The sequence below is a fragment of the Myripristis murdjan genome, chromosome 7 (genome assembly GCF_902150065.1).
Source record: "Myripristis murdjan chromosome 7, fMyrMur1.1, whole genome shotgun sequence".
Classification (NCBI taxonomy): Eukaryota; Metazoa; Chordata; class Actinopteri; order Holocentriformes; family Holocentridae; genus Myripristis; species Myripristis murdjan.
In genome coordinates, this window is record NC_043986.1 from 31,903,384 (window position 1) to 31,912,506 (window position 9,123).

General features: G+C 39.5%; 1 protein-coding gene across 1 annotated transcript; it reads left to right on the top strand.

Moving 5' to 3' along the window:
* Window positions 1-2,264: 2,264 nt before the first annotated feature.
* Window positions 2,265-7,735, top strand: LOC115362736 (succinate dehydrogenase [ubiquinone] iron-sulfur subunit, mitochondrial). Its single transcript, XM_030056799.1, has 8 exons — window positions 2,265-2,382; window positions 4,110-4,243; window positions 4,334-4,419; window positions 5,247-5,383; window positions 5,550-5,666; window positions 6,405-6,506; window positions 6,610-6,732; window positions 6,840-7,735. Exons 1-8 carry the CDS (start codon window positions 2,317-2,319, stop codon window positions 6,918-6,920), a joined length of 846 nt encoding a protein of 281 aa, XP_029912659.1. The 5' UTR covers window positions 2,265-2,316; the 3' UTR covers window positions 6,921-7,735.
* Window positions 7,736-9,123: the final 1,388 nt, after the last annotated feature.

The following is a 9,123-nucleotide window of genomic DNA, read 5'->3' on the forward strand; positions in this document are numbered from 1 at the left end:
TCTTGCTTTACAATATATAACTATGTAAATTGTCAAAAAAAAAAAAAAAAAAAAAAAACGATGACTGCAGTACACACAGGAAAAAGTAAGGCTGAACCTGCTCAGACTGAAAAGGGTATGTTGCATTTTGGTGTTGAGTATGAAGTGAGTGAGTGGCTGGATTAACTTGCTTGACTGCAAAGGTGACAAAATGTGCTTTTGCTGCATGTTTGAAATGTTTTGTTATGGTAAGAGCCTTTTGCAAACAAAATGAGTTATTTTGGGAAGAGTACCTCTCATTAGGCCTATGTATTTACTGTTTTGATATCATGGTTTCTGAGTTGACAGAGGAGGTAAAGCGATTGAAAAAAACAAAAAAAACAACCTGTAATCAGTGAATAAATATAATGTTGCTTTAGTCCTCAGTTTGTCGCTCTAGTATTGCACTTTTGATTTTCAAATCACTTCATAAAGTTTTATTTTCAGTAAACTTGGAATAAAAATAGGAATAGTAAAAATAATGAGAATAATGTCACCTGAAAATGTCAGTTTAGTAGTGCCATAAGTTAGTTCCTGACAAGTCTTCTACTTTTCCTGGAATTTCACTCACTCACTCACTTATTAATGTGAGAAATGAGTTATTAATTAATTTACATTTAGGACTACAACATTTATAATGCACTCCATGCATCTTAATGTAATGCCCGTGATACTTTCTGCAGCAAGGCAAGTGTATTCCTCTATGATTACACACATTGTGCAATCACCACCCTTCCAAATATTCAGAGAAAAACACTCCTGAAAAACAATGACCCTAATACACCATTGTATACATGGAATTTGTTTAAAATAAATAAATAAATAAAAGTAGTATAGCATAAGGTAGTGCATACACACACGCGCGCGCAGGACACTTTTAGTGTATTTTGAAAGTAAAATCGCACAGTTACCGGTGTCACCGGCTAAACTCCGGCCAGCTTAAATCGCGTCGAGTTGGAAAGCTCACTAAGCATGCGCAGCTCAGTGAGTTAATTCTTGTGGCTGAGGGTCCGGGGATACCCAGGGGTCCCTAGGTGGCCCCAAGGTATCCTCAGCAAAATGATGAACAACCTAATTAATGTATAGAAATAGAAAACTAAAAATGATTTCAGTTGGACAAAGTGTAAAAGTGACTACTAATAGATATCACTCCACTATCTCCCAAGTTTTACATTTCAATAGTAAATCGAGTGTGTGTATCTCTGTGCAGCTGACTCAAGGAGACTGGCAGATGGCTGTTATGCAATCATGATATTACAGCAGTGTGATACACACACCTATGATCATGTCCCAAGGATAATTACGCACGAATGAGCATTTAGGCTGTGAGAGGTTCTTATCGTGTGGGTCTTATTATGATAGAGGGGCCTCTGTCAGAAGTGATTGATTCATCTGTAAGATCAAATGAAAACTGAATGATCCCCTTGGAGAAACAGGGTCACTGCAGCAGCAAGGCACGCAGACGTGTCATGAACATGTTAGGTAAAATGAACTGAAGTATGAAAAAATATGAACACTCTGCATTATTAATTTACTGAGGTGAGACAGAGGAAAAAATGAACGGACAACGTGAAATAAAGTGAACATATGAACATATATATGACACAATTGCTCATTATTATCATAGCCATCACGTGCACCAAAGGCGTGTGCAGCACAATACAGTAACATGTTTAACACAGTCACTTCATTTCCTCACAACTATTCCAATAAATGTTAATTGCATTCATCTTCACCCACTGTAATGTGACGGTAATTTGAAAAACACACATGTTGAGATGCATTGACCTCCAATAAGTAGTAGGACTCTGTAGCCATTCTGTAACTGACACCGTTTCACCACAATGAGAGTTGTGAAAGAGGCTCCGACAGATGCTGCCCTAAAATGCTGTCGGAAATATAAGGGCGTCTTGATCTGCACCGTAACAACGGCATGGGTGTCAGCTGGGTAGGCGGTGCGTGGCACGAGGTAATTTAAATTGTCAGTAGGAATCAAATAAATTGTCTCAGTTTTCAAAGGGTTAAAAACTACTTTTGCTAAACTACTTTTGTTACGAAGTCAACGTTGCAATTTTCCCCCACAAAAAGCGCTCGACTGTGCGCCAGGTCGCTTTCGCCAAGTGGAATATCAAAAATACGAGCCTGATGGGAGCACTTTAATGCAACACCAAAGACGCGCTAACTTCTCTTTGACGTCGAGTTACGTCGTGGGCGGGGCTTGGGGTTACTTAGTACAGTGACTGAGCTCTCAGCAGGTTATTATTCCTAAACTCTAGAGATTGGGAGCCAGGCAGGAAGATGTCTGTGGTTTGCATCGCTCTGAGCCGAAATGTTTTGGCTATTAGGAACTCTGGCGCAATGGTGGTAAGTTAAAAATATATATGTTATTATTACAACAACGGAAAATAACTAGAACAATAGAAAACAGTAGAAATGTCACTCACATTTTGGGCTAAAGGCTGTGTCTGTCTGTGTGTGGTTGCTTCGTGTGTCTATTTATGCTAGGTCTCTCAGTGACAATGTCTGTTTTTTAAACGAGACCCACGTCTGTGTAGACAGTGTCTCCCTCCAGGCGCAACACCTGCATTAGCCTGACTTTAACACCGTTTTGCTTCACTGTCAAGAGTCAATGAAAACGGCTATTACCTGAATTATGTAACATAGTCCAGCACCTTTCAGTATCAACACCCTCTGACCTCCGAGCATGTCTGACTCCGCTATGAGAAGGAGCTGGACTGTTGTGCAACTCCTAATAAACCTGCCATTAGAGACCTAAGACGCCTGTGTTAGAGGTTGAAAGTCTTTGTGGGATGAAATATATCTTTCCCTGTTGTAACTGAAGTGTTATTATAAAAAAACACTGTTCCTAAGTTCAGTCATTTTGATTTCATTGTCCTGGGAAAGGCAGTTAAGTAACTCATCTGCAAAGTGATGTAACAGCTGAGGTCAGTGCGCTCATGCTGCCGCTAGGGGGAGACTCAACACTTTGTTATGAAAAAGGAAAATAACCATCACATGAAAATAACAGCTTAGAAATACTCATTAATCTTATTTTAAACATGGCAATAGTTCCAAAAGGTTTTAGTAGTAATGTCTAAAATTTTATGATATTTTTTGCTACAAAATTGGATTACCAAATGCTCACCCATACGGCCTTTGCCGGTGGAAACAACTCCTGTGACATACAAGTGTGTTATGTGTGTCCTTCAAGACTTTTTATTACACAACTCATGCTCTTATGAGTTTCCAACAATACTACTATTAGAGCCATTACTATTCTGTATTATTATTATTACTAATGTTGCTATTGTTTTTATGTTCTTTCTTCTTCTTCTTAATAAAAAATAAAACAAATAACAACAACAACAATAATAATAATCTGGAAATGCTTCAGTTGAAGGCATGGCCTATAACAGCATAAATATGAAAAATAAATAATTTAATTTCTTGACTGACTTGTTAGCTCCCATGAAAAACGTGCAAAATTAACATTATTTCACATAGCATTCTCATAAAGTATATTTTAATGAGTGACTGCACCAAGCTAACACAAGTTTCCGTGAAGATTATTATTGATTATTGATGCATAGTTAGAAGGGCTTAGAACTGAAATTGGCCACTAATATCAACCAATACAAATGTAATCTCTCCCACACATCACTCATCTAATGCAAGTTAAGTTTTGTATTTGTCCATCAAAGACTGTTTCATGTCATGGCCATGTCTGAAAATCCTTAAATCAGAGGGATTAGAATTAATATTTCCAATGAGCCATCCAAACCATGATCAGTAAAATCTGAAAAGTAGCACCAAAACTAACTGACAGCTAGTGGAGAGATGATAAATTTGGAGATATTTGGTCTCACTTAAAATCCAAGTTGGAGCGGGTGATAAAAACATCTCTAAATCTCTGAAGGAGAGGGGGAAATGGAAGTGGGATGGATTACGCAAATTCAATAGGTGTTGAAAGCCAGTGAGAATGACTGTCAGTGTTTTGTCACATGATATTCTCCAGTAGCTGCATCTGAAAGTCAAATGATCGGCCTCCTGTTGGTTGATTCGATGCTGATCTGTGTTCATGCACGGTGCAGATGGTGCGCTACGCCCAGACTGCAGCAGCGCCGGCTCCTGAGCCCAGGATCAAGAAGTTCCAGGTGTACCGCTGGGACCCGGACACCGCTGGGGACAAACCTCGCATGCAGACATATGAAATTGATCTCAACACGTAAGAGCATTAACATGGATCAAACAATGCCAGTAGCTTTTTTGTATGTTAATTACACTAACACACAATAACATTTCTGTAACAATCCAGTTGTGGTCCCATGGTCCTGGATGCCCTCATCAAAATCAAGAACGAGATTGATCCCACCCTCACATTCAGACGCTCCTGCCGAGAGGGTAAGGAAGAGACGGCTGGGACAAAATTACATTATGATCCCATTTGCAAATGGCTTTGAATGGTAGAATGGTAGAAAACATGCAATTTTCCCAATAAATGAAGCAAGTGATGGCACATTAACCCTTTGAAACCTGAGCAGATTCATTTGATTTCTTTAACAAACATGGCACAAAGGCAATGGGCAACTTAACAAGAAACAACTCAAAAATTAGTAAGAAATTAGTAATAAATAAATACATACATACATACATACATACAAGACTCACTGATGTAAAAATTAGAATAGAAAGAAAGAAAAGTGGAAACAAAAACAAAAAGAAATGACCTCATATTAAGCATCACAAAAAAAAGTCATGAAAAAAAGCAAATGACTAGAAAATAAATAAAGACTTTTTTTCTGTAACAAACTTAAAGTATATAATTATAATAATTATAATTGTAGTTTTTTGGACATTTATCCTCAGTTTTTTTGAAAAACACTTTTCTAATAATTTTATCTCTCTCTCCCCCTATTATTATTATTATTATTATTATTATCATCATCATCATTTCTCTTTTTTTGCAATTGTCAGGTCATTTTTTGTAACCTTTTGCTAATGTCTTGCAAATTTGCAGATTATATCTTGCTAAATTGCTCTTAATTAATTGCTACCTTTTTCCCCATTTTTTTTTTTTTTTTTAAAGAAATCAGATTATGTTGTGGTTTCAAATGCTTGTGAAAGCCATGGACTGTGACACTAATCCAGGTTTCACAGGGTTAAGCGTATTGCCAGGCCTGTTGAAGTGCACCCCACGCTCAGTGACATTTGATGATGTGTTTGCTCAGGTATCTGTGGCTCATGTGCCATGAACATCAATGGAGGGAACACGCTGGCCTGCCTGAACAAAATCGATACCAACACCAGCAAACCCACCAAAATCTACCCTCTGCCTCACATGTATGTCGTCAAAGACCTGGTGCCTGTAAGTACTGAGGACTTTGTGACACCAGGGCCACACTTGAATAAAATATGAAGAGTGCAACTGATATGAGTATAGAGGGGCTTGTATAACAAATAGGCATATAATCATTGATTCATTTTATCTGGGTGCCTGTTGTGAGTTTTTCTTGTATTTATTTTTTTTACAGGACATGAGCAACTTCTATGCACAGTACAAATCCATTGAGCCCTACCTCAAAAAGAAGGATGAGACACAGGAGGGAAAGGAGCAGTATTTCCAGTCAGTGGAGGACAGGCAAAAATTGGTAAACACACTCACATTTTAAAATAATGTTCAGATTCATTGAGCTAACTCTTATCAAGATACAACTCAGTGCTTTGGAATAGAGGCTAGTGCTAAAGTCAGGGGTTTACTGTATGTTCAGTACTACACAGATCAGCCTAAAGGTGGACTTCCATCATTTATTCACCTGTTCATGTGTCACTTAATTTCTTAAATGCCACTCATCCAATTTTGATGAAACTTTGTGTATTGATGCATCTCACTCATCCATTCCAGCATTCAAAATGACATGGGGACAGCAGTTTCAGCTGAAACTAACTTGACATAGTTGTCGCTGATTGTCCCAGACAGGCACCTCATCATTTGTGTCAAAAGACATGCTAACTGTTGCCTTATCATGTAAAGCATATTGCTATTGTGTGCCATGATGCAGTCACATGGTACTTGGTAACAAATTGGTAACACAACTGCAAAGCCTGTATGAAAGTGTATTTACACAGTAACAGAATCCACGTACCTTTGACTACAGTGCGTTTTATAATTTGTTTAAACCAAAAATATTTTTTCTGCAAAGGTCTATGAAAATGCTCTTTTGTTGGAAAGTGTACATTCTTAAAAAATATGCCTTCTTCTATATATGTGTGTGTGTGTGTGTGTGTGTGTGTGTGTGTGCGTGTGTGTGTGTGTGTGTGTGCGCATGTGTGTCTATATAAATGTTGTGATTTGACTGTCAGACTCACCGGTTGTCCTTGTCCTCCAGGACGGCCTGTATGAGTGTATCCTCTGTGCCTGCTGCAGCACCAGTTGTCCCAGCTACTGGTGGAACGGGGACAAATACCTGGGGCCCGCTGTCCTCATGCAGGTTGACAATATAATGACTACTGAGCTAAGAGATGATGTGATAATGTGGTTAAAATTCCACCAAAGATCAGTCAACTAATGTAGAGCATGTTGCTTTCCATCAGGCATATCGCTGGATGATTGACTCGCGTGATGAGTTCACTGAGGAGCGTCTGTCCAAACTCCAGGACCCCTTCTCTCTCTACCGTTGTCACACCATCATGAACTGCACCAAGACCTGCCCCAAGGTACATGACAGAACATGCACACACACTCCAAGTTTCTTCATTTCTGTCCCTCTCTCTCAGTGATCACCAGATGAACACCGGTACAACTTCACTGCTTTCCTCCTCAGGGACTGAACCCAGGAAAGGCCATCGCAGAGATCAAGAAAATGATGGCGACCTACAAAGAGAAGAAAGCAGCCCTTTCCTGAGCTCAAACTGAATCAAGAGAAGAAGACCCTAGAATGGACTTTGTGTAAAATTCAATATTCATAATTTAAACAACGGTGAAAATGAGACTGACAGTGGCTATATGAAATACAGGCACTTTCTTCTGATTACTTGTGTGAATGGGTGTGTGTGTGTGTGTGTGTGTGTGTGTGTGTGTGGTGCTGAGGGGGGAGTGACCTCTAGTTGGTTATCACCCTCTGACAAAGGGTGCTGGAAAGAAAGGAATTGCCAAGCTGTTCTAAGTGAGCTTACCTCCAGTGTACAGGATTTAGAGTAGTTGTTGTAGTCTTAAACCAGTCCCTGTTGCAAAGTAGTGAGTCAGAACCACATCAGTAAGAAGCCAGACCCCGGAGCTCAGTTCTCATGCTTGTCTACTCAGTGAGTCCACTGTAGTCTCTGATGTATGGAATAACATTCTGGGTGAAAACTGAATGTAAATATCATTTAATTAGCTGCTCAATAAAGATGTGTTGAAGCTGGATGGAGGTTAAGAGTGCAAGCTGATGATGAGAACTGCGACTGTTTCACTTCCAGTGCAGTAATATTAGCAGCATGAGAGAACGAGGCAGACGTGTTTGATCAGAGGATTCACTTCTCCACCCTGGACACAAAACAATGTAATCATAAGAAGTACTCGAGACAAAACCATCAAACTGAAAGCATCTGTCAATTCAAAGTTCCCTCACTTACCAGTAAAAGGAAACCAGACAGAGCAACACTCAGGACTTTTTCTGGAAAATTTGGCATGACTCCGATACATCAAGCAGCACTCATTTCTATAAAATTTAAAATTGTATAATGCTCACTGTATGCTTGCTGATCGCTACCACTAAACCAAGGTATAGGCCCACTCTGGCAGAGGAAGAACAACAGGTAAACAATCGCAAAGGCTCGGCTGTTATTGTTGGATATATGCCAAGCTCAAGTAAGGATTTGATTCCTTTATAGGCATTATGTGTTCTGTGTTGTGCAGATCCATCTGAAAGAGTCCACTGCCAAGAACTGTTTTTTTCACCACTATATATACTGAACTAATACAGTGAGCTGATGCGCATTCAAGACTGCATTGTGTCGAACTGATACAAATCAAAATGATAAGTTCTTAGAGAGAGCTATCTGATAATTTTCCGCTGAGCCATGCCATCTCTTGTGGTTTGACGTTTTGAGGAAGACGATTCATTTTCCAGCAGGACCGTGACTCTAAACATGCATCAAAGCCCTGACAGGCTGATTTGAAAGGCCAAAGAAAAGCAAGGAGCGCTGACCGGCTTGTCTTCTCCTCCAGTAGTAGAACTGAACACCTTTGGCAACATTTGAAAAGGCAAAACACACTGTAACATGACAAAACACTGGTCTATGAGATGGTCTGAAAGAGAGCTGCAACAATGAGGATCCTCAAAGAGTGTGACTTTCACCAGCCAGCCCATTACAGTTTTTTTCTGAATGCTTAACACACAGACAATGATTCTTGAAGCACTATCTCTGAAATCATAAACACTTGTAGCCAATGCATTTACCAAGTGTGGCAAACTGAATGCATGTTCAGTGTGTCATTTAATAACACACTTGATGCAAAACTCTGATCACTGCTCTCCACTTTGCTGCACTGTTTTGCCAAGTGCCTTTCCACATTTCCACATGAGGAAACACTTACATTATTAATGAACTGAGCTTCAAATCAAGCCAGCGCTCTATAAATAAACCACAGGTCAACATTTGGTTTGGCCAACAATGGAGGTCAATACTGAACAGAGAGAAAGAGGGGTGAGACCTAGAAGAGGAGGACGCGGATGAGGAGTTAAGATGAAGTCTTTGGGCCAGACCCACAAAGAAAGTGAGATGTCGCCTATTTTTTCCTGTTCTTTTTTTCTTCAGAACAAATGATTTAGTATTCTACTGTACTTTTGTTGTTTGAGGAGAGTCACAGTAGGACATTTTGAGGAAAAAACTGTTACCCCATATTTGCACTGGTAGTGTATTATATTTGGAATACACATCCATCCTTTACACATTTGGATACCTGTGTGTATGTGTGTTCACTTCATATCTGATAAAACCTCACTGCACACTGCTGCCCTGCATGGAGAAAATCAAAGGCCACAAGTCAGTTCTACTATTAGTGTGGACTTGGTGTGTTCATGTGTTTATTCCAAAGATGGTTTGTGTGTAGTAGACTGATGCAAA

Coding starts and splice junctions, on each gene's coding strand:
- LOC115362736 (XM_030056799.1), top strand. CDS start 2,317: ATGTCTGTGGTTTGCATCGCTCTGAGCCGAAATGTTTTGGCTATTAGG. Junction 4,420..5,246: donor CAGACGCTCCTGCCGAGAGG/GTAAGGAAGAGA, acceptor GTGTTTGCTCAG/GTATCTGTGGCTCATGTGCC. Junction 5,667..6,404: donor TGGAGGACAGGCAAAAATTG/GTAAACACACTC, acceptor CTTGTCCTCCAG/GACGGCCTGTATGAGTGTAT.